This window comes from Sus scrofa, chromosome 13 (genome assembly GCF_054392235.1).
Source record: "Sus scrofa isolate SSC_HxYL_T2T_F1_AM1 chromosome 13, Sscrofa_HxYL_maternal_Yorkshire_Landrace_v2.0, whole genome shotgun sequence".
NCBI lineage: Eukaryota > Metazoa > Chordata > Mammalia > Artiodactyla > Suidae > Sus > Sus scrofa.
This window is the reverse complement of record NC_139395.1, coordinates 149502639-149529581: the sequence shown is the minus strand read 5'-3', so window position 1 is coordinate 149529581 and position 26943 is coordinate 149502639. Positions and strand designations below refer to the sequence as shown.

Genomic DNA, 26943 nt, shown 5'->3' with positions numbered 1-26943 from the left:
TGTCAAGCCACTGCAATGACAATGCCAGATCCTTAACCTGCTGCACCACGAGAACTCCAAAACACTCTGTTTTTAACTAGAGTTTTAGTTAGCTTAAATATGGAAATGTCTCTTAATGGACTATTAAGTTATTATAAAAGATGATTATAAAGATGATACAAGTAATGCAAAAAATACTGATGCCTCAGTTTCAGATGTATACTGAACACATGCATCTTAATTTCATTTTTGATTGAAATCCCACTAAAATTTTCTTAAATAAAAATACAAAGACTAACCTAGAAATACCAGGAAAGTACACCATAAGCAACACAATTTGGGAGTTGTTAACTAGAAAGCTAACTCTTAAGCAGTAGTTTACACTATGCATTCTTGAGAGGGTTCAGGAACGGACAGCACAAGGTACCTCTGGACCTGGGGTTTACAGGAATGCTAAAATAAAAACTGACTGAGTGAAACCTGTGCGCAAAGCAGTTAGACCCCTAAATCCCATTCCCAACTCCACACTGTTCTTAACTGCTCCTATTGCACGTCAGCTAAATCTAGAGGTTTCATCTCTGGAGAATGAAACAAGGTGGCTTATTTTCTAGATTGAGGACTGTCAGAGAGCAGATATCATATGAAAAAAGGATATGAAGTAACTCTATATAAATTAAATGTGAGATACTAAGACCCAACCTTCTTCTCCCTAACTCTAGTTGCTTTACCTAGTTGCAAAGAATTAGAAGAATTTTCTTCTGGGAGGAATGTGACTAGCTATAGAGAAAAACCTAATGATATTAACAAACAAATTCCCCAAGAAATTCAGATTACTCAACATTTAAAGGCATAAGACCCACCCACATGTTCAAAACTTAAAATCAAGTTTTTAGTTCCCTTACACTTAATCATGAGCAGAAATCCAAGAAATGCCAGATCTCTAAGAACACCTATAATTAGGAATATGAAGAAAATACACAGCTAAGCTTGTGCTGGCTACTCACTTTCTTCTAAACTAAGGAACATTGTTATGAGGTACATAAATAGGTGGCAAAACTGTAAGTGCTTACATCTAGGAAAAAGTAGGGGACTACAACCGGAAGGGGCACTCAGAGAGCTTCCAAGATCAGGTAATGTTCTATAATAATCTGAGAGGTGGGTATACAATAATTTGTTTTACCACTGTTCTCTGAACTGTTTACGTGCATTCTACTCACTCTTCTATGTATATGACATTTCGCAAAGAAAAGATATTAACTGAAAAAAGGAAATATAACAACATTGAATACAAAGTATAATTACATGCAGAAAAATCAGAAGGAAATCTCAAAAAAGTGGTAGTTGTGTTGTTAGGATGGTGGAATTACAGATTTCTTTTCCTTTTATCTTTCAAAACTTTCTTTCTCTTTTTTTTTTTTTTTTTTTTGTCTTTTGTCTTTTGTTGTTGTTGTTGTTGCTATTTCTTGGGCCGCTCCCACGGCATATGGAGGTTCCCAGGCTAGGGGTTGAATCGGAGCTGCAGCCACCGGCCTACGCCAGAGCCACAGCAACTCGGGATCCGAGCCGCGTCTGCAACCTACACCACAGCTCACGGCAATGCCGGATCGTTAACCCACTGAGCAAGGGCAGGGACCGAACCCGAAACCTCATGGTTCCTAGTCGGATTCGTTAACCACTGTGCCACGACGGGAACTCCCCTTTTTTTTTTTTGCTTTTTAGGGCCGCATTCGTGGCGTATGGAAGTTCCAGGCTAGGGGTCAAATCAGAGATACAGCTGCTAACCTACATCACATATCATGACAATGCTGGATTCTTAACCTACTGAGCGAGGCTTAGGATCAAATCTGCATCCTCATGGATACCAGTCAGGTTCGTTTCCACTGCGCCAATAATATTATTTTAAAAAGAACAAAATAAACAATGGGGAAAGTGCACATTAATTATTCACAACAGGGAGGCCAGGACCACGGTTACCTTCTTTGCTGCTCTAGTCCCAGCATCTACCACAGCATCTGGGATATATGAGGGGTTTGATAAATACTTGTTGGATCAGTGTCATTGATAGACAGGAGGTGAATATGACTATAGTTTATTCATCAGGTTCTTTAATGCTGCCCAAAAAGTACAGTTCTTTTAAATGTTACATCAATGTTAATCATTTCTGATTGGTTAATGTTAATGATTTTGTATATAAAATATATACATATATTTCAATTAATAATGCACAAATGTGGGAAACTATATTAAACTTGTTATTCATGTCAACAATATGTGAATTACTATCACAGCACATTCTTTTCTTTCTTTTTCTTTTTTGGCTACCCTTCGGTATATAGAATTCCTGGCCCAGGGATCAGATCCTAGCCACCGTTGCAACCAATGCCACAGCTGTAGCAACACTGGATCCTTGACCCGCGGTGGGATAAAGACCCAGCCTGGCCAGGGATCTAACACACATCCTGGTGCTCCAGAGATGCTTCCCTTCCCATTGTGCCTCAGTGGGAACTCCTGCACATTCTTTTCAAATGTTCTTAAGCCTCAGACTCCAACATTGTTCTTATGCCTTGCAAACCTAAATCTACTAAGGGACAGCAAACACCATAATAACCAAATAAACTCCTTTTGACTACACATTTTAACCAATTTTACAACTAATAGTCTTTTCTGAACCACGAATATAAAAATATTTCTAGTTCTCCTGTGGCACAGTGGGTTAAGGATCTGGCATTGCCAAGGCAATGGCTTGGGTTACTGCTGTGGTGTGGGTTTGATCCCTGGCCCAGGAACTTCCACATGCTATGGGTGTAGCCAAAATAAAATAAAATAAAGGGTACATTGCAATGATATGATATATACATATAGAGAGTAAAAGGACTCCCAACATCAGCTTGATACAGACCACGTTTTTAAAGTAGCAAGTCTGTAGACTAGGGGTGTGAAAACCATGGCCTTTAGGCCAAATCTGCCTTCTAGTTTGTACAAATAAAGTTTTGCTGAAACACACCCATGCCCATCCAACATATTATCTATGGCTGCCTTCACAATATAAAGGCAGAGCTGAGTACTGCTAATCCTTAAACAATATGGGTTTGAATTGCAGGTCTGTTTATACATGGATTTTTTTCCCAATAAACATATGAAAATATACATACAGAACACCATGTACAAGACTTGTATTGCAGTGGGTAATCTATCTTTACATAGGCTTAAGGTGAGTGATATTTAATATAAAATTAATAATATGTTAGGTTTTCTTCCTGTTTTATAACTTTGCTTTCAAAGAATTACATTACCATATATACTATGACCCTCTCATAATGCAAGAAACTGTGTATCATGACAGGTATGTGAGGTTTTTTTAATGTAACAATGTTTCCAATATTGCATCATGAATATGGTTGTAATACTGTATGCCATACAAATTTAATAATCATTCATTCATTAGTGTATAGGTTCGGCTACCATGAAGCTGATTATACTAGGCTACCATAAAGCGATCATATTGCTGCTTTTTTGTTATAAATGTATAAATTGTAACCTGTAAATAAATAGGAATTTTTTTCACATTATCTTTTCATATTTGATGTCCAATGTTATAATACATATAATATCTACAGTGTTTTGTAACATATCAGACAATACCGATGGAGGTACTGACAGATGACTCATCTTGTAAACAGACAATGTAATTTCATGGTATCCATAAATATAGTACAGTACTATAAATGTTATTTTCTCTTTTGTGATCTTCTTAATAACATTTTCTTTGCTCTGACTTATTTTAAGAATACAGTATATCATACATATAACATACAGTTTGTGTTGTCTATGTTATCAATAAGGGTTCCAATCAACAACAGATTAAGTAGTTAAGTATGAGGAGAGTCAAAAGTTATATGTGGATTTTCAACTGTATGAAGTTTGGCATTCCTAACCCTGCAGTGTTCAAGAATCAACCACAGTTCCAACAGAGGCTTATGCCCCCATAGCTAAAAAAATCTACTACTTGGTTCTTTACAGAAAATGCTTGCTGACCTCTGTTACAGATAACACCTAAAATGCACTATCCAACATGGGAAGTAAGAGTAAAGTAGAAGTATCAATGACTTTCATGGTTTTGTGGGATTATATCCTTTTCTTTAGATTTTCCATTTCTGTATCCCAAAGGACCTCCTTTTTATTTTGTACAGAAACAAAAAGACTATATGTCTTTGTTTGCCATGTGAATTAATTCTGTTCAAAAAAAACCTTACATTTTTTATGAAAATAAGAAATGCTGAGAGTTCCCATCGTGGCTCAGCAGTAAGGAACCCTGACAAGTATCCATGAGGACTCTGGTTTGATCCCTGGCCCCACTTAGTGAGTTAAGGATCTGGTGTTGCCGTGAGCTGTGATTCAGGTCGTTAACAGCAGCTCCGATTTGACCCCCTAGCCTGGGAATGTCCATACACAAAAAGAAAAAAAAGAGAGAGAGACTAAGAAACCAACTCATAAAGATTAAAAAAGCTGTGCAAGCATTAACAATTATATAGTCCTGACCTAATGATCTCCAGACCGTTTATCCCATTACTTACTCTTGTTAAATCCATGCCCAGCTTGAGCTGTGACAAGAGATGTAGGATAACACTGCGTTGCTCCTCCACAGCTCCCAGGTCGTCCTCCTTGTTGTCGCAAGTATCCTCCACCTCATCATCTGCATTTATTTCTTCAGGTTCCTTGATGCAAAACAAAGCAAAAGCCTATTGTTACAAGTGCTTGTTAATATCCATTAAGAATAAAAGGATAAGTATTAGCAAAAAAAACATGTACATTGGGCCTAAATGAATCTAAGAACAAGAAAAAAATCTTTCTGAAAACATAAGTTCTATCAATTAGCCATGGAATAGATTTCTATCAATTCATTATCACTGACATTGAGCATATTGTGGTTCTGCCATATATATCACATATAAAATAAATATACTTTCGGAGTTCCCATTGTGGCTCAGTGGTTAACAAATCCGACTAGGAACCTGAGGTTGTGGGTTCGATCCCTGCCCTTGCTCAGTGGGTTAAGGATCTGGCATTGCCATGAGCTGTGGTGTAGGTCGCAGATGCGGCTCAGATCCCAAGTTGCTGTGGCTCTGGTGTAGGCTGGTGGCTACAGCTCTGATTCAATCCCCAGCCTGGGAACCTCCATAAGCCTCAGGAGCGGCCCAAGAAATGGCAAAAAAGACAAAAGTAAATAAATAAATAAATAAAGACAAATAAATAAATAAATAAAAATAAAAAATATACATATACTTTGGAGTTCCTGTCGTGGCTCAATGGAAATGATCCCGACTAGTATCCATGAGGATGCAGGTTCAATCCCTGGCTTTGCTCAGTGGGTTAAGGATCTGGCGTTGCTGTGAGCTGTGATGTAGGTCACAGATGAGGCTTGGAGCCCACAGCTACAGCTCCAATTGGACCCCTAACCTGGGAACTTTCAAATGCTGCAGGTGCAGCCCTAAAACAGGATTTTCTCACCTGAAAATTAGCCTTTGCAAACTCTGACCACCTGCCTGGGAACCATACCTATAATTTAAGTTCAAGATATTTTGAGAATTAAGTATTTGTCCTATTTTGCGGGGGGGGGCACACACCTGGGACATGCAGAAGTTCCAGGGCAGTGATTAAACCTGCATCACAGCAGGGACCTGAGGCACAATGCTAGATCCTTAACCTGTTATTTGCCCCATTTTTAAGCTGAAACCATAAAAGTAAAATTTTAAAGTGACTTTATGTGTCAAGTCTAACTTCTATAATGCATAGTTAGATATTCATTCATCCTTGGAGTTGTTAGGAAGAAACTTTGGGTCGAAGAGAATTATAGGTGCAGGTATGGAAACCCTGTAGCTGCTCGTGCATTCTTTTTTTTTTTTTTTGTCTTTTTGCCTTTTCTAGAGCCACTCCCGTGGCATATGGAGGTTCCCAGGCTAAGGTCGAATCAGAGCTGTAGCCACTGGCCTATGCCAGAGCAGCAGCAACGCGGGATCCGAGCAACGTCTGCGACCTACACCATGGCTCATGGCAACGCTGGATCGTTAACCCACTGAGCAAGGCCAGGGATTGAACCTGCAACCTCATGGTTCCTAGTCGGATTCATTAACCACTGCACCACGACGGGAACTCTGCTCATGCATTCTTAATGCCAGAAAAAGTTCTTTGCACAGTTCTTCGATAAATCAATAAAACAACTTGAGGGAGTTCCTGTTCCTCAGGCAGGTTAAGAACCTGACTAGTATAAATGAGGATTCGGGTTTGATCCCGGCCCTTGTTCAACGGGTTAAGGATCTGATGTTGCCAAAAGCTGTGGCATAGGTCAGCGTAGGCTGCATATGTGGCTTGGATCCAGTGTTGCTGTGGCTGTGGTGTAGGCCGGCAGCTGCAGCTGAAGCTCTGATTCAATCCCCAGCCCACGAACTTCCATATGCTGTGGGTGTAACCCTAAAAAGGAAAGAAAAAAAAAAATCTGAAAACCCAAAATGTTTTTTGTTTTCTGTTTTTTTTTAAATTCACTTAATCTCCCAGCAAGTTTTTAACTTTTTTTTTTTTTTTCCGGTCTTTTTGCCATTTCTTGGGCCGCTCCCACGGCATATGGACGTTCCCAGGATAGGGGTTGAATTGGAGCTGTAGCTGCCGGCCTACGCCAGAGCCATAGCAACGCAGGATCCGAGCCATGTCTGCAACCTACACCACAGCTCACGGCACTGCCAGATCGCCAGATCGTTAACCCACTCAGCAAGGGCAGGGATCGAACCTACAACCTCATGGTTCCTAGTCGGATTCGTTAACTACTGCACCATGACGGGAACTCCCCAAAAATGTTTACTCTCATTTCCATAGGGTCTTGGCTCCAAATAATTGGCTAAGAGAGACTTAACTTCTTATTTATTTCTATTTAAACAATAAATCATAGGTTTTCATCAATGGGTTTCTAGTCATTCCTTTGCCTTTGTTTCCTCTTTCCTCTTTCTTTTACCAAGGAAATCTTTATCAGCTCAAATTTTGATAAGTCAGTTAAGGGTCTACTTCATTTCTTCAGAGACTAAACACAACTGTTTGTGTATATCAGAATTATTTCTTCATTTATGACCTTAAGGAGAGATCCCAAAGGCAAGTTTCTCAATTCCCCTTGTCAATGGCTAATAGGTCTGTCTATCAGTATTTCCTGTTATCTACCCTAAATCAGTTGTACAATATAGTTTAAATATACTGGTGAATGTTTACTCATTATAACGAGGAAAAACTAATCATCCTCCCCAAATACAATAATTTTTCATTTGATAAATGTTGAGGAAAAAATCTAGCAGGTCTTGATTAAATAATGTTCTCGAACCTTCTAAAAGGTACTATTTCATTTGAGGTCAGAACCTAGGACACAGATTAATAATGCAAATAAAGCTTTTAACATTATCACATAACGCAAAGTTTACTCTATAGTTTCCTCTAATGAAAATAACATAAACTAAAGAGATAAACCATAGTCTGGTAGAAAAACTATTTAAAAAAATATAGTTTTATTATTTTTATAAAAATAGTCAAACTGCTTAATAGAGTAGGAAAAAAAGAGGAATTCTATTCATAATTAAATACTGATTCTAAAGCATTATGTAAGTGGAAGAATCTTTTCTTTCTGAAATGCCTCTTCTTTGAGACCATCAGGCCTTTCTTAAAGGAAAGCTTATGGTTAAAACATGATCAAAATTCAAAATGGTAATAAACAAGTAAAATTCTTACAAACCCAGCAAATACAGTGGCAAGAGCTGTTGAGTTTGTGGGAATTCCTACTACTTAGAGATTGCATGGCAAAGAGAAACCCTAATATTCTACAAAACTCATAATAACCCTATTTTTTTCCTCCTGATTTCTGATTTGGACACTAAAGAACTATGGGTTTCATTCTAGCTTCAATGGGGTTATCTCCTCTATCACCTGATAGCAAAAGCTCCACTACTGTAATAAATGTTTCCAGCTTACATTAACATTCATATTCCAAAGAAGGCAGATGTGAAATTTTCAAAAAACTCAGATGTATTGCGATATGTTTGAATGGAGTCTAATATCTTTTGTAATTAAAAAAAAAACTTTGCATTCATTTTTTTCTACTTGCACTAGGTCAGATACTTGGTCTATTCACCATTTTGAAAGATCTGAAAATTCAACAATACTCTCCTCCCAACCTTTGTGCCCCATCTCTAATATATGCCTCTATCTTGACCTCCAACATGTTCTGTAATCTCAGAAGAATGAAAATGTTAGAGTATATGACCTATAGTTTAAAATTCTTCACTTGTAAGTTATATCTCTAGTCCTGATCTCTCTACAAAGCTCTGGATTCATCACTTCCGATTGCTCTTCATATGCATTAACAACCGTATATATCCTCTTCTCACATAAAATTCAACATGTTCATAAACCATACTAAAGCTTTTCTCTCAAAAAGTTCTTTCTTCCTAATTTTGATAGCTCTCTGAATGGCATGGCACTTTCAATCATTAGGTTCAAAAACCTGAGTCATCTTTGATCCAACCTTACAGCCAATCAATAATAACTTCAACTTATTATTCATTTGAAATGCACACTACCTACTCATTTGTCTTCATTTCTACTTCCTTCTATCCACATTTTAATTCCAAGTCATGTCATATATCAATCATTTTAAATATATCACATCCCTCCCCATGCTCACATTATCTATTAATCTCATTATCTATCACACTAAAGCTAAATTCTTTTAGAGTTCCCACAGTGGTGCAACAGGATCAGTGGTGTTTTTGGAGCTCTGGGATGCAGGTTCGGCCCCTTGGCCCGGCACAGTGGGTTAAAGGATCTGCTATTGCTGCAGTTGTGCCGTGGGTGGAAATTATAGCTCAGATCTGATCTCTGGCCTGGGAACTCCATATGCTTTGGGGTGGCCAAAGGAGAAACAAACAAACAAAAAAACCACCTAAATTCATCTGCATGAGTTTTATGTTCCTTGGGAGCACGGTTTATACTGTATTCTACGGAGCAGTGCTCCAGGGATTATCATTCCACGTAGAATTTGACATGAATGGTCATCTGGATTTGTAAAATCCAACAACCCTGGAATCATTTTCCACAAACTAGGTGCTCTGTTAAATTTATTTTATCTTCATAAGATATTACCCCTGCTATACAGACAAAAAAGCTAAGCATGGTTAATCAATTGGTCCACATGTTAGTAAAGGATGAGACCTGGTTCCAAAACCATCAGGTAAGCCTTCTCCACAATCAGTATATGTGCTGTAAGTATCCCTGCCTGTGTAACTCCTCTATCTTGAGATTCCTTTACTACTATTGAAAAAAAAAATTTGTTTCTGGTCTTTTGTCTTATTAGGGCCGCACCCACGGCATATGGAGGTTCCCAGGCTAAGGGTCCAATCGGAGCTGAAGCCACTGGCCTGTATACACCACAGCCACAGCAACGTGGGATCTGAGCCACGTCTTCGACCTACACCATGGCTCATGGCAATGCCAGATCCTTAACCCACTGAGCAAGGCCAGGGATGGAACCCCCATCCTTGTGGATGCTAGTGGTGTTCATTAACCACTGAGACATGATGGGAACTTCCTCCTTTACTACTATTCTCTTCACATCTTGTCTTCTTTCAAAGCTCAAATTCAATTCCACTTTCTCTCCATCCACTCCTCATCCATTCTACTTAGTATCTTTCCCTGAAGGTCCACAACCCAAGAGCCTAAGCAATATCAGTTAAGATGGAAAAAAATACTGCTTCAAATTATCATCTCACTGTTTCAGTATGTGTTGTAACTCTAAATCAATTACAAGTCTCTTCGGTGAAAGAACTGTCTTCTATTTTTGTGCCTCCTCTAATTCTTTTTTTTTTCCCTTTCCTTTTTTGGTTGCATCTGCAGCACATGAAAGTTCTCAAGCCAGCGATCAAAACCTGAGCCACAACTGTGATCTACACCACAGCTGCAGCAATGCTGGATCCTTAACCTGCCACACTACAGAGGAAACCCCTCCTCTAATTCTTAGCACTGCACTTGTCATATACTAGATACATTAATAAATATTTACTAACTGCTTAACTCCACAAATGAACTAATCAAAGGCTATAATAAAAAAAAAAAAGGATTTCATACTTTTTCTTTCTTTTCCACCACCCACCCTACTGCCATTGCCTGTCTCATTGAGTCAATAACTTTTGCTAGCTATGGAGGTCCTTGTGTCAATACGCTTCTTTTAAGAAGCAATTTGCTATTACAAAAACCCAACAAATTGTACATTACTCTTTCACTCATTCTCTCTTCTTTTCCATTTTATGGCCACACCTGCAGCATATGGAAATTCCAAGGTTAAGGGTAAAATCAGAGCTACAGCTGCAGTCTAGACCACAGCCACAGCAATACTGGATGGGAGCCACATTACAGCACAGCTTGCAGCAACACCTGATACTCAACCCAGTGAGCAAGGTTAGGGATCAAACCTGCATCCTCATGGACCCTAAGTCAGGTTCTTAACCCACTGAGCCACACTGTGAACTCCTGTGCATCACTCAGTAATTCTACTGGGGAATATAACCTAAAATAATACAAATAATGGGGAGGAAAAAAACTAGTAGCCAAAATGATATAGCGTTATTTAAAGGAATAAAAAATAACCTAGACATTCAATAGCTCACTTCAACCTTTAAAAACTTTAATTATATAGGCCAGAATAACACAGAAAAATACTTATGAGAATAGCAAGTAAAAAGAGCTTAAAACAAAATTATCTGGAGTTCCCGTCGTGGCGCAGTGGTTAACGAATCCGACTAGGAACCATGAGGTTGCGGGTTCGGTCCCTGCCCTTGCTCAGTGGGTTAAGGATCCGGCGTTGCCATGAGCTGTGGTGTAGGTTGCAGACGCGGCTCAGATCCTGCGTTGCTGTGGCTCTGGCCGTAGGCTGGCGGCCACAGCTCCGATTAGACCCCTAGCCTGGGAACCTCCATATGCCGCAGGAGCGGCCCAAGAAATAGCAAAAAGACAAAAAAAAAAAAAAAAATTATCTATCTAATTATGACAACCATAAAAATAAGAGATATGAACTCAGAAGGCAAAAACCAGTACGATTTGTTACAATGGTAGAACTATGAATAGAAGAAAATATTCTTTAGCTTCTGAGAAAAGTGGAATGAATACTTTATAAAAATACTAAACTCTAAGATTGTGTGTTATTTTAAGTAGAAATACATTTTAAAAACTGGTTTGGTAAAGTGCTTACTATAAAAAAAACTGAATAGTAAACTTAATAGTAAACAACAAGTAAACAATGTTAAATTAAGAAATGTAAGAAGGAAATATCATGTAAATAATCTTCTGTTAAAAAAGTATTTTTCAGAAAAAGAAAAACATGCAAATTTCAATTTTTAAACACATTTACAGAAAGGAAAAGTAAACCAAAACTAAAAAGGGCATAAAATTTAATCTGGAAAACAATATGCACAAGTTTTATACAACAGACCCCTTCCATAGCCAATGCAGTTTAAAGTAGAACAACAGTCTACAATACGCTCTCTTAAGATGACTTGCATATCCTGACAGTAAAAGAAAACTGATGCTTTTCAGTAATTCCTAATTTTTGTACCAATACCATAATTTCACATTACCTTACCCTTGTTAACAGTCCAGATTCTGCAACACACTGCTCTTCTGGGACTGCCACTGGCTTACTCTGCTCAGCTGCGAAGGGCTGGTCAGCTTCATTTTTATAGTGGTTTGATAAAGGTATCTTTGGTTCTAACCACTCGATTGTCGTTCCTGATGAAGTAAGAGAAAACTTTTGCTGAAATTTGCTCATAATCTGGAAAGTTCAGCAGATGTGGATTTTATTAAACAATTTTCTTTTGAGCCTACCAGAATAAAAGCAATTCAACCTGTTAAGACACTCTGCAAGACAGCCACTTGTATCTCATTAGCATGAGCATCATGATTGGGTATTTTACAACAGAGCAACTGGCAACTTGAAATCAGATACCATTTAAATGAATCAACCCTGAATAGGACTGAACTCACTTGTAGGCAAATCCAGAATCATACAGTGTATTTTCATCTTATGGCCTGGTTTGCTGCCCTTTCTGCACAAGCCTTGTCCCTCAGGTGCTAAGAAGTACGCAGATAGTCTTAAGGGAGTCACAACTGGAAGTTCCCTTGTGGCACAGTGGGTTAAGGATTTGACATTGCTGCAGCTATGGTGCAGGTCGCCTCTGCAGGGAAGGTTTGATCCCTGGCCTGAGAACTTCCACACTGCAGTTGCAGCCAAAAACAAAAGTGGGGGGCGGGAATCACAATTAGAGGAGGAGCCTGGGACTGTAAAATAGTAATTTGTTTCAATTTGTGATTAGACTTTATTCTTGGTAGCAATTTTCTAAGCAATTAAGATAACCCCCTTGATCTAATTTAAGAATTGCCAACTACATGTCCATTTTTCCCCCCCAGTCAAACAGAAAAGCTCCGTAGCTTCTAAACTGAAAGGCTCTTATACTGAATAAATAATAGCTGACCTAGTGAAAGACAATGGTCACATTTAGAGACCTGTCATCTTCTCAATTAATGACTCAAATGTCTCTTATTACCCTCAACTAGTTTACCAAAGTGGATTCTGTGCCTAATCAATAATGGAAAATGTTCCATTTGATTTCAGAGGCTGATCTAGGTTTCACAGAAGCTTGGTTATAGAGAGCCACATTAAGGGATGTTCAGGCTACTAGAGCAGAAACTAAAAGGAGTATGGAATTTACTCAGTCTATAACAAAGTCCCAGACTTCAGCAGAGGAGTAAATTACAAAGTGCCACTCAGTACAGTCTCACCTGGCACTGGAGGGGTACATAATTGGCAGAATGCCCAGGATAAGTTTATGAGACCTGCTTCAAAATTCCAAAGAAATGAAATCACTTTGTTCTTACCTTGAAATGAAATATCAATACCTAGATTTCTTTACTTGCGGAAATAAAATGCACACACACACACAAATTGTAAGAGAGTTGTTTTAAGAGATCATTCAACTGGCTGGAAACCACAAGAAAACTCTTTATCAAACCAATCATTTGGTCTTACGATCCTTCTAAATCAATGATTACTGCTGTGCCTTTGTATAACTTACCTCATGGGACTTTTTTTTTTTTTTTTTTTTTTGGCCACACCTGCAGCATACAAAAGTTCCTGGGCCAGGGATCAAACCCAAGCCACAACAGTGACCCGAACAACAGCAGCGACAATGCCAGATGCTTAACCCATTAGGCTACTAGGCAATTCCCAATGTGCCTCACTTTTTTAATTAAAAAATAAAGGGTAGGGGTTCCCATTGTGGCTCAGCAGTAACAAACCCAACTAGGATCCATGAGGATGCGGGTTTGAACCTTGGCCTCACTCAGTGGCTTAAGGATCCAGCGTTGTCGTGAGCTGTGGTGTAGGTAGCAGACACAGCTCAGAGCCCAAGTTGCAGTGGCTGTGGTGTAGGTTAGCATCTATAGCTCAATTTCACCCCTAGCCTGGAAACTTCCATATGCTTTGAGTACAGCCCTAAAAAAACAAACAAACAAACAAACAAACAAAAAAAACCCCCATAAGCTATATTGTGCATACTTCATTAATCATGAAGCAATCATTTAAAAATAAGATTGGAGTTCCTTTGTGGTGCAGTGGGTTAAGGATCTGGTATTGTCACTGCAGTGGCTCAGGTCACTGTTGTGGTGGAGATTCAATTCCTGGCCCGGGAACTTCCACATGCTGCAGGTGCTGCTTAACAAATAAATAAACAAATAAGACTATGGGAAGTTCCCATCGTGGCTTAAGGACCTAACGCAGTGTCCATGAGGATGTGGGTTCAAGACCCAGCTTCACTCAGTGGGTTAAGGATCCAGCATTGCCCAAAGCTGTGGCACAGGTTGCAGATGCAGCTCAGATGTTAATGAATGTAAATTTTTTAATATCAGCATCTGCAAGGAATTTCCTGTTGTGGCTCACTGGGTTAAGAACCCAACTAGTATCCATGAGGATAAGGGTTCAATCCTTGGTCTGACTCAGTGGGTTAAGGATCCAGCATTGCTACAAGCTGTGGCAAAGGCAGCAGATGTGGCTTGGATCTGGAGTCACTGTGGCTGTGGTGTAGGCCAGCAGCTGCAGTTCCAATTTTCAACCCCTAGCCTGGGAATTTCCATATGCCATAGGTGAGGTCTTAAAAATAAATAAATAAACAAACAAATAAATAAATAAATACTACTGTAGTTCCCTGGTGGCTCAGCAGGTTTAGGATATGGTATTGTCACTGCTGTGGCACAGATTCAATCCCTGGCCTCAGAACTTCTGCATGCTGCAGGGGTGGCCACGCCCCCCCCCCAAAAAAGTCTATTAAACTACACAAATGAAATTCTAAGAATTTTTAAAATGACATAGTATTTCATTAATCAAGTATTTATTTTTTAATGCTATACTGATTTACAATATATTAGTTTCAGGTATAGAGCATAGTGACTATATTTTTATAGATTATACCACATTGAAAATTATTATAATGGCTATAATTCTCAGTGCTATACAACAGATCCTTGTTGCTTATCAATTTACAAACATGTACCTTCAAACAACGAGATACAACAAAACCTAAGAAGAAAAAAAGAAAAATGTGGTGGGGAGTACACTAATATACTAACAGGGGCTATTTCTGCTTGGGAGAATAACATATTTCTTCAATTATATGGCAGTTTCTAAATTTTGTTAGAATGAGTGTGTGCTTCTGTATAATAGGAGGAAACTTATACTGGACTACTTAGAATTCCACTGAGGTACCAGTCCACGTTCATAACTCACAATTTAGGCTTTTCTATCTCTTGAAATGCCCTCTCCCTACCTCCCACCCCTAAGCTACTTGGTTTTCTTAGTTTTTCTGTGCCTTTCCCAGAACTTTTTTTCCCCCCGCCATTTCTTGGGCCTCTCCCTTGGCATATGGAAGTTCCCAGGGTAGGGGTCTAATTGGAGCTATAGCCACCGGCCTACACCACAGCCACAGCAACTCGGGATCCGAGCCGCATCTGCAACCCACACCACAGCTCACAGCAATGCCAGATCCTTAACCCACTGAGCAAGGGCAGGGACCGAACCCGCAACCTCATGGTTCCTAGTCGGATTCGTTAACCACTGCGCCACGACGGGAACTCTCAGAATTTTTTCTAGCAAAAGTATTAGTCCATTCACATATTCTCCCACAGGACTTTGTTCCCATCATAAGTGGTACTTTACATATTATAATTAACTATTTACATGTAACTATTTGTATGACTTCCTTAAGGGGAACATATATAACTTATTAGCTGCTGTAATACTGCTCTGACCTATGTCTACAACTGTCACTATTAGCCTGTTATTGTTAGCTTGAAATATTGAATTTAGGCACATGTGAGGATGGGATTTATACCACATCCATAAAGATCTATGGTAAACTTTTTCCTGAGCAAAGTCTCAATATATTTTTTAAATATCTTTCTTTCAGAAGCAAGGGGAGTTAGTTGGATAAGAAAACAATGAGTGCTGGAAATAACTAAGAACAATGAGTGCTGGAAAATAACTAAGTTACTACTATTAATACAATGAGATGGGAATGGGGGGAATTATTGAGATGTTGTTAAGGAATACAACTTGAAACTAGGAGATGAATAAATCCTGGAGATGTACAGCATAGTGAATATAGTCAACAATACTGTATTAAATATTTCAAAACTGCTAAGAGACTAGATCTTAAATGTTCTCACTACAAAAAAATAAAAGACAATTATGTGATGTGATTAAGGTATTAGCTAACACTTTGGTGGTAACTGTATCACAATATATAAATGTATCAAATGAACAAGCTGTACATCTTTTTTTTTTTTTTTTTTTTTTTTTTTTTTTTTTTTTTTTGCTCTGAAGGGCGGCACTCACGGCATATGGAGGTGCCCAGGCTAGGGGTCAAATTGGAGCTACAGCTGCTGGCCTATGCCACAGCCACAGCAACGCCAGATCCAAGCCGTCTGCCATCTCCACCACAGCTCACGTCATCACCAGATCCTTAACCCACTAAGTGAGGCCAGGGATCAAACCCACATCCTCATGGATCCTAGTCAGGTTTGTTAACTGCTGAGCCATGAAGGGAACTCCACAAGTTGTTCATCTTAAACTCATATAATAATATATGTCAAGTGTGTCTCAATTTAAAAAATTATGAGTTTATTCATCTCATTTAATGTAAAAATTCATTGTTATCCCATGCTATAACATTCTTTTCCCCAGTAAATTGATTTCACCAAATAGGTGCTCTCAAAAACTAGATGTACACATTATTTTTCTAACTGAAAGGTGACTAAGAGACTTCACTTATTTATTTTTTTTGGTTGCACGCGTGTTACATGGGAGTTTCTGGGCCAGGGATCAAATCTGAGCTGCAGCTGCAACCTACACGGGATTCTTAACCCACTGCACCAAGCTAAGGATCAAACCTGTACCTCAGCAGCGACCTGAGCTGCCACAGAGACAATATCAGATCCTTAATGCACTGTGCTGCAGTAGGAACTATTAGACTTTAATATATAGATCTCAGTACAGAAATAATGAATAGTGGATTAAACTAAAATTCAAGGAACAATTCCAATGTTTCTACTTTGATCAACTGGAGAGATAATGATGTCTTCAACTTTAAGAAAAATACGTAGGATATAAGTTTTGAGTACAGTTTCTGACATGTTGAATTTGAGGTTTAGATATTTAATTATATTGAGTTCCCTTCGTGGCTCAGCAGTTAATGAACCTGACCAGGATCCATGAGGATGCAGGTTTGATCCCTGGCCTCGCTCAGTGGGTTAAGGATCTGTTGCCGTGAGCTGTGGTGTTGGTTGCAGACAAAGCATGGATCCCGAGTTGCTGTGTGCTCTCGAATTGGCAGCTGCAGCTCCGATTCAACCCCTAGCCTGGGAACCTCGATATGCCATGGATGCGGCCCTAAAAAACAAAAATACATATATTATATGAGGACTAAATTGGTTTTAGATTTGAAAAAGAACACAGTAAAAAAGACTTTGTATAACATTAGTGTGACAATTAAAAACCAAGAGGCTTGTTGGTTTTCTACTCATTCTGTTTCGTCTTAATTAAGAGTTTCTGGAGTAGAATTACAAAGAATGCAGTTAGTCCTTTCCACATTTTGGCCTGCAATGTTAAGCCCTACCTTTAAGCAATAACTTACCTGAAGGCAATGAGCCCTTCTGGTGTGATGCATGCTGCAACTGGAGAATATGGAAGCAGTCATTTAAGCAGTTCATAGTTGCCATGGAAGTAGCCTTGAGCATTAAGAGATCCTGGTCCAAGGAACTAAGATGGCCAGAAGCAGGAAGGCATTCAATTCTTCTAATTAAGTCTCTTTGTTGTCCTTCAGCATGAGACATCATCTAAAGAAAACAACAGTTCTGTGTGCCACTCATAATTTCTGTATAACATGTATACACACACTTGCCATTTTTTAGGATATTATTAGGCTTAGAAATCTATTTTAAATTTGTTTAGCTATTCTCAATTAATAAGCATTTAATAGTACTTCTCAACTGAGCAAAAGACGGTTACCTTTGATAGCTGCACTGTTTTTTTAGTGGCAACAAAGATCAAAAGACTTGTCTTCTTTCCTTAACAGTATAAATTTATATAATCACCAGAAAGAGCATTCCAGATCATCTTTAATAGCAGCATTAGATGTTTCACTCCAAAGTAAGATTAACTGCCAGTCTGGGCTCTCAGCCACTTTCTTGAGAGCACCTCTGGACAGGCTCAACTTGAACCTACAGTGAAAAGACTTTCCTAATCTAACTTTCTGGTCCCATTACGTTGATTTTGGAGCAAATACTGGATGTAACCTTTACAGGTTAAAAGAATTCAACACACTTTTTGGTTAGGAGGCCTATGTATATTTCCTAAGTCAAAAGAATAACAATGATAATGGGCAACCTAATTATTTAAAATGACAACAATTTATTATGCTTAATTACTTTCAATTGTGAGCAGAAGGTTCTCAGACTGCCAATCCTTTGGACATTATTTTAATTTACACAGAAACTCTATAGCTTTCAGGGGTTCTGTTTCAGACAATTATTAATACAGTTTATCAGAGGGAAATGAAATGCAAAATGATTCTGCTAAGCAAATCAAGTGTCATACATGAAATAGCCCCTGAAAACATGTCATAGTACTGGATCATCCACCCTTACCAGAAAGCAGAGTTGTTCAAAATAAAGTGAAGATCTATAAAGGCATCTTTATACATCTTCCTCAATTTACAATGGAGTTACACCCCTATAAACCCATTGTAAACTGAAAATATCCTAAGTCAAAAATACATACACATAACCCACTGAACATTAAAGCTTAGCACAGCCTGCCTTAAATGGTGCTGGAAGTTTTACATTAGCCTACAGTGGGCAAAATCATCCAACATAAAGCCTCTTTTATTTTATTTTTTTTTGTCTTTTTTGTCTTTTTTTTTGTCTTTTGTTGTTGTTGTTGTTGTTGCTATTTCTTGGGCCGCTCCCGCGGCATATGGAGGTTCCCAGGCTAGGGGTTGAATCGGAGCTGTAGCCACCGGCCTACACCAGAGCCACAGCAACGCGGGATCCGAGCCGCGTCTGCAACCTACACCACAGCTCACGGCAACGCCGGATCGTTAACCCACCAAGCAAGGGCAGGGACCGAACCCGCAACCTCATGGTTCCTAGTCGGATTCGTTAACCACTGCGCCACGACGGGAACTCCAAGCCTCTTTTATAATAAAGTGTTCAGTCTCCCATGTAATTTATTGACTACTGTGCTGAAAGTGAAAAAAGAATGGTTCTATGGGCACAGGATGGTTAAACTCTTTCAGTTGTTTGCCCTCACGATCACGTGGCTGACTGAGAGCTGTGGCTCACTGTCTAGTATCAGGTGAGAATACTGTACCTTGCATCACTAGCCCAAGCAAAGATCAAAATCAAAATTTAGGGAAAAGTTTCTACTAAATTCGTATCACTTACACATCATAAAGTCAAAAAATCATAAATCAAATACTGTAAGTTGGGACTGTGTGTGTATAAATATTTTTGTATATAAATGTCAGGACCAACTCTCAATAATTGAAAATAGGCAAATAAATCTATAGTATTAGAAGTCAGGGTAGCGAGGAGGATACAATGATGGACAGGGATGATAGGGTCTTCTAGAGTGCTGGTAATATTTAATTTTTTAATCTAGGAGGCCGTACATAGAAATTACATCAAGATGCACACTTATATGTCAGTTCTCTTATACATGGATACATGCGTAGAAGGTTAATTAACAACAGGATGGAGACCAAAGGAAGGGGGCCAAACAGGATCCACTAGGTTTACCTCTGGTCTAATGAAAAAAACCTCCATGATTAACTAAAGAGAGAAGGAAGCTAGATAAAAAATTACAGACAAAATTCTGTAACTAGTTGAGGCATAAGTCCCAGATTTCTAGAGACAGTTCTAGTTTATGCTTCAGTCCTGCTATAATTATGTCTAACCATGTTCCAGTTTGAAGAACAAATTACATACTTACCCTATCTTTTCATTTTACAAGAATTTCTTGGTATATAATTAGAAATGGGAAGCTTATATTATGCCTCCCTTGTATCTCTCACTGGTCTAGAGGTCCTAAATATAATTGCTTCTTTCCCTCTGCTTCTAGTAATGTTAAGATACAAACTTTTATACTTGTCGGATTTCTTTCTTTTTTTTTCTTTTTGCCTTTTCTAGGGCCACTCCCACGGCATATGGAAGTTCCCAGGCTAGGGGTCGAATCAGAGCTGTAGCCACCAGCCTATGCCACAGCCACAGCAACGTGGGATCCGAGCTGCGTCTGCAACCTACACCATAGCTCACAGCAACGCCGGATCCTTAACCCACTAAGTATGGCCAGGGATCAGACCAGCAACCTCATGGTTCCTAGCTGGATTCGTTAACCACTGCACCACGGCGGGAACTCCAATACTTGTCAGATTTCTTAAACAAGTCATAATAAGTGCTAGTACTGCTGAGGGAAAAAATTACCATTCAAGATTATTATTCTGAAACAATGCTGAATTTATTACAAGAGAGAACTGTCCTTTCTGAACAAATGAGAGTTAATTTAATGCACTTGGGGGCGAAGTACAAAAGTAATGGAGCAGAGGAAGTATGGCCTTTCAGGACTGTCTAACATTCAGAATTAACCATGCTAAAACAGGGCTGTAAATGACTGAATCAAGCTGGTTAAACAGGCTCTGTGTTACCTGCTAAGGGCTTCAAACCAGAGACAAACAAGTTTGTTTTTTGCTTTCTTGAACTTAGAGAATGCAATGTCTTATTCTCACCACAAGAAAAACATTTGAAAAACTGGACATTTATGGAGCTCCTACCACAGTGCCATGGGTTAAGAATGTAACTGCAGCAGCTCAGATACCTGAAGAGGTGTGGGTTCAATCCCTGGCCTAGCACAGTGGGTTAAAGGAGACAGCATTGCCGCAGCTGTGGCTTGGTTTCAATCCCTGGCCTGGGAACTTCCATAAGCCATGGGCGCAGCCATAAAATTTAATAATAAAAATTGGACACTCTAATTAAAAACACCTGTACACTAGACTACACTATTCAGAAAGCACAAAGGAATAAAAAGAAAGATGTACACTTATAATTTGTATAATTTTCTAATACTATGGTATAAGCCAATAAAAGTTCAATAAAGGAGGAAGCTCCAGACTGGTGCAGTGGGTTAAAGATCCAGAGTTGCTGCAAGTGCAGCATAGGTTCGATCCCTAGACTCAGAACTTTCATAGCCACAGGTGCGGCCAAAAAAAAAAGTTCAACAAAGGAAAAAACCACAAGCAGGATATTAACAACATAAATAATCAGCTATCACACAATAATAACATTTGAGAGAAATGGTCCAAACATTTTGTGTAAATAGCCCAAAAAGCCACTTGCTAATGCTGATATTAGAAGTGAAGAGGCCCAAGAAAAAAAATAAACTTTAAATAAATTGTAATTACAGTGCAAATGTTAAAATTTGGTTATAGTTCTTTCTAAAGCGAACAAATGAATTGACCATTCATTTCTCTTTTTTGGGTGACACCCATGGTATGCTCAGCCAGGGATGGAACCCGCACCACAGCAGTGATCCAAACCATAGCAGTAACAACATCAGAGTCTTAACCCACTGAGCCACCAGGGAACTCTGAGTTGATCATATATTCAGAATAAAATAGAATTTATCTGTGAAGCTGTTTTAGTGACTGCCGCAACAGGAACTCCCTGTTGTTTTGTTTTGTTTTTTGTATTTTTAGGGCCACACTTGTGGCATATGGAGGTTCCCAGCCTAGGGGTCAAATCACAGCACAGCTGCCAGCCTATGCCACAGCCACAGCAACGTCAGATCCAAGTCACATTCACGACCTACACTGCAGCTTGCCGGATCCTTCAGCCCACTGAGTTAGGCCAGGAATTGAACTTGCATCCTCATGGATACTAGTCGGATTCTTAACTTAATAAGCCACAATGGGAACTCCCCAGGAACTCCCTGTTCTTGACATTATAAAATCAGCTCCTCAAGAAAGAAAGTCAGGAAAGCTGAAAACTTGCGTAAACTGTATTTTGTGGCTAAATATAGCAAATATGGTGAGAGTATATATCGCTTAAGTGGCATCTAGTTTGTGTGAAAACCAGATTAGGATCATGATTTTATGACTCATATTTTGATTGCCTATCTCCCTTACTGGGCTGATCATGTTAGTGTCAAAGTACCTCCCCAAGATATTTATTAACTACAAAGGGAAAGACAGCAACTTTACAGTGGAGAAATCCAGGAGAAGCTACAGTAACCAAACAATCAAGGCCAACATCATCAGGCATTAGATGTACTGACATCATGAGCTCCCTGATATAAGGTACTAAGGATACATATTTTCCAGGTTATTTTTTCCAAAAAATGTAAAATCTCTTTCAAATAATAAGAAAACATCAGACAAATGCAAATTTGGAAGCACTGAACAAAAATAACTGGATCTTCATAAGCGTCAAGATTATGAAAGATAAAGAAAGACTGAGGAACAATTATAGATAAAAGGAGACTAAGTAATAATAGCAACCAAATGATCCTGGACAGGATCCTAAAACTTACTTTTTTCTCTCTTTTTTTCTTTCTCTCTCTTTCTTTTTTGTCTTTTTAGGGCCACACCCACAGCATATGGAAGTTCCAAGGCTAGGGGTCAAGTCGGAGCTATAGCTGCCAGCCTACACTGCAGCTCACAGCAACGCTGGATCCTTAACCAACTGATCAGGGCCAGGGATAGAACCCACATCCTCATGGATACTAGTCGGGTTTGTTACTGCTAAGCCACAAGGGGAACTCCAGAACTACTTAAATTTGAACAAAGACTAATAACCATGGTATCTATATTTCCTAGTTTTGATATCATGTGATAAAAGATGGTAACACTGGGTAAAGTTGGGTGAGGGGTACATAGATATCCTGTATACTTGTGCAACTTTTCTGTAAATTCAAAATAAGAAGCTTTCAAAAAGTTTTCTCAACTTATGAAAACTGTTAGCTTTGGTTTTACCTTAACACAAATCTTTTCAGTCACTGTCTTAAATAAAAACTGCTTAGGAAAAGGCTCAGAAACTTTCCAAGGACCCTGGCTTTCATAAAGCATTTATAGCTCCCACAATAAAACACATTCCAGCCACAAAACTGAAACAAGATTCTTAAATCCATGGCATCATAAGCAAGGCTAGGGAACAATATGCCTCTAGAGACTAGATTATGATTTTAAATAATTGGTACAAACACTCCAAATGGACTATTTTTTCACAAACAGAATTATTCCATTGGAATATAGAATGTTCCTAATAGAGTCATAATCTTATAGTTTGCCTGTTGAGTTCTCAAAAGCAAAAAATCAACACATTGAAGACATAGACATTCAACTTAATTTTTGTTTTTGCATGTGGCATTGGCACAAAGATCGCCAAATAGGAGTCACCACTCAAATCCTAGGAAAATTACTAGAAACATAATTCAAGAAGGTTGCCATTAAATTAATTAGTTCTGTAAGTAAATACCTGTCCTTCCTAAAGAGGTAGTTGTGAAACTTTGGGGACACATGCTCTCTACGTAAAAGTGTCAGAGTCGCATGCTAAATATTAACAGGCTATCACAATGATATGAAAGGTATATATAAAGTCACAGAACATTATAGCGTGGGTACTGTTAAGAAATGACCCTGGGTGTGAGAATAACAAAACAACCATTAGAGCAGGAAAGAGAAGAATAGGTGATTAAAGGGGTCACAGGAGAAGAGAAGCTAAGGGGAGATATGACAATAGCTGCAATATATCAGGTAATAAAAGATCCTTAGCCAAATAGAGAACTCCACAGATGGCTAAAAATCTCAAATACAAAAAGGTTGCTCTCCCCTGAAAATGTGCATCATAATTCATGACAACTTCAACTATATGTTTTTTGCTTGTATTTAACTTGTTGTTTTGTATTTTTTTGTTTTGTCTTTTTGCCTTTTCTGGGGCCGCTCCTGTGGCATATGGAGATTCCCAGGCTAGGGGTCTAATTGGAGCTGTAGCTGCTGGCCTACGCCACAGCTCACGACAACACCAGATCCTTAACCCACTGAGCAAGGACAGGGATCGTACCTGCAACCTCCCGGTTGCTAGTCGGATTCGTTAACCACTGAGTAACGACGGGAACTCCTTGTTGTTTTGTTTCGTTTTATAATGATTTTTATTTTTTCCATTATAGCTGGTTTACAGTGTTCTGTCAATTTTGTAACTGTACAGCAAGATGACCCAGTAACACATACATATATGTTCTTTTTGTTTTGTTTTATAATGTATTTAACTTTTTACTGAAGTATACTGACACATAATATTATAGATAGAAAAGTACATTCGTCACAAGTATATAGCCTTGATGAATCTTCATAAACCAAATAAAGACACCCATGTAACTAACACCCAGATCAGGAAATAGGACATTACCAGCATCTCTGACGAACCCTCAGACTGCCATTACTAGCCATGATTGAAGAGTTCCAAAAATTTCATAGTGGCCTAACTTTTAAGGGTTATGGAACACACTATAATACAAGTCCTGTCCCTAGATGTTTTCCTTTATTCTATCCCTTGTTATCTTAACCACTTTTTAAAAATTTTTAATTTTATATTGGAGTATAGCTGATTTACTGTTTTATTAGCTTCAGGCATACAGCAGTGTTTCAGTTATACATACACATATAGCCATTCTTTTTCAGATTCTTTGCCCATATAGGTGATTAGAGAAGACTGAGTAGAGCTCCCTGTGCTCTACAGTAGATCCTTTATATAGAGTTGCAGATATATGTTATACCTTAACAACTTTTAGTTATTTATTTCTGGCCACACCTGAGGCACGTGGAAGTTCCTGGGCCAGAGTCTGAACTCACACTGCAGTTGTGGCCTCTACCACAGATGTGGCAATGCCAGATCCTTAACCCACTGTGCCACGAGGGAACTTCTTTAACCACTTTTAGTATTTCCTTTTCCTTTACTGTAGATTAATATATCAGTACCTTAATTTCTCCAAGACACAAACACTGATCTTTATCGACAGACTGAATACCATCAACACAAATACTAAAAATGGTTTGTTCGGTTTTTTTTTGTTTTTTTTTTTTTTTGCTTTTTAGGGCTGCACCTGTGGCATATGGAGGCTCCCAGGCTAGGGATGGAGTAGGAGCTGTAGCTGCCGGCCTATGCCACAGGAACAGAGGATCAGAGCTGTATCTGCAACCTATACCACAGCTCATGGCAATGCCAGATCCTTAACCCACTAAGCGAGGCCAGGGATCAAACCTGTGTCCTCATCATAGATGCTAGTCAGTGAGCCATGACAACAACTCCTAAAAATGTATTGTTTGATGAAAAAAAGGTGTTTATAATGATCACTTATTTATAGCAGGACTACAAAGTATGTCAAAAGCTATGCTTGTTTATCTCAAGTATGCTATTTCATCTCTTTACATCTCAATTTCTTCATCTATAAATATAACCCAAAATAACTTGTTAGAGGAAACAGTCTCCCCAGCCTCTTGCCTTAAAACATCTGGGTGTGAATTTATAATATTATTTTCACAATCCACTACATAGAGATCTATAAGCGCTATCAAATTTAACTCAGTGAACCACACTTGGATTATTTAGAACCTAACAACTGCATCCTTTATTAACTAGAATTATTTGGTACTCAGTATGAAAAATGAGGAAAATTGTAAGATATGGCAATATCAAGGATTTAACCATACCATTTTTGTGTGTGTTTGAAATTCTCTATTTATATGTACCAGTTTTTTTAAAAAATAGTCATTTGTTTAGTCTTCCCATTAGGTCTAATAACCCTTTTGATCATACACTGTACATTAAAGGAGTCTGTGATTTTACTTAAGGTACTAAAGATAAAGACTTTTGAAAAATGACAGTGTATATAGAAACTAGTTGACAGACTCAAGGAAACTTAGGACACCTGAAGAATCAGGGAATCTTAAGGACTTAAACATTGAGGGCCCAAAAAGACACAAACAGGATTTAAAAACCAAAACCAAGCAGCTAAGATTACTTATGTATTTTAACTTGATTTCAATTCATACTTACTTCTCTGACTTCCACAAGATGGTCTGGAGGTAAGTTAGCTCTTTTGCTCACTGATTGTAGTTTGGAATGTCCAACATTAAAAAAGGAAATGGCATTTTGACTTGGTCTCCTCTGGGATATAGGAGAATTACCACTAGATGCAAGTGAGAAGCTCCGTGATTTCAGAGGAGGATTATTCTATTAGACAAACAAAAATAATTACTCCCTTTTTAAAATTCAGGATAACCCTCAACCTATCTATACTGGAGGCTTACACATGAACAGTTTCAAATGTAAAATTAAATAAATATATAAATAAAATTAACTTCAGAATTGACTACAAGAACATTTCGGAAGATGATAAAATTTAAGACTGTCAAAGCTTTAAGTATTTCATACATCCTATATTAAACTAGTAATTTATTTAGAAAATTAATTACAGGTTTGTGCTGTCAAAAACTTTTTTTTTTTTTGCTTTTTCTAGGGCTGCACCTGAGGCATATGGAGGTTCCCAGGCTTGGGGTCTAATCAGAGCTGTAGTCACAGGCCTACGCCAGAGCCACAGCAACATGGGATCCGAACCATGTCTGCAACCCACACCACAGCTCACAACAACGCCGGATCCTCAACCCCCTGAGTGAGGCCAGGGATCAAACCCACAACCTCATGGTTCCTAGTCGGATTCGTTAACCACCGAACCACGACAGGAACTCCAAGAACTCTTTTCTACATTAGACATGTATTAGAATAATAAAAATGTCTCATTTTAGATCTTTAAACACCATGATTGAAGCAAAAAATATAATCACAATACTCAATATAATAAATTTTCTACTGTAACATTCAAGTATCTTGGGATCAAACTAGCACTTTCTGTACACTACCAATGATTAGAATCTTACAATATGAATAAAGCTTTTATGCTGGATTTCCTGAAGACTAAGGTATAGACTAAATCACAACTTTAAAAAATTGAGATATAGGGAAAAAACAGTAGGAAGAAAAAAATGGAGGTATGGAATCCTTTAACTATGCTGCCCATGTATTTGTTTTTAGACACTTCTAACCTCAGGATTAAGTACTGAGACCTTCCTTTTCATCTTAAAACAATAAAAGACTCCAAAGGAGATATACAAATGATCCATAAGCACATGAAAAGATACTCAATATTATTAGCCATTAGAGAAATAAAATCAAAATCACAATGAAATTCTACTTTACATCCATTAGGATGGCCATAATTCTAAAAAAAAA

At 38.4% G+C, this 26943-nt stretch overlaps 1 protein-coding gene across 5 annotated transcripts in view; it reads right to left on the bottom strand.

Moving 5' to 3' along the window:
- Positions 1-26943, bottom strand: part of OSBPL11 (oxysterol binding protein like 11) — an 88771-nt gene that overhangs the window by 33315 nt on the left and 28513 nt on the right. For all 5 annotated transcript variants that reach the window (XR_014824617.1, XR_014824618.1, XR_014824616.1 and 2 more), the window contains exons 5-8: positions 25711-25887; positions 17241-17442; positions 11642-11787; positions 4554-4694 (exon numbers count right to left, since the gene is read on the bottom strand). Coding sequence is in view for 2 of the 5 variants with exons in the window: in XM_021070201.2 (XP_020925860.1) it covers positions 4554-4694; positions 11642-11787; positions 17241-17442; positions 25711-25887 (666 nt within the window). In the remaining 3 variants the exon portion in view is untranslated. The remainder of the gene's footprint in view (positions 1-4553; positions 4695-11641; positions 11788-17240; positions 17443-25710; positions 25888-26943) is intronic.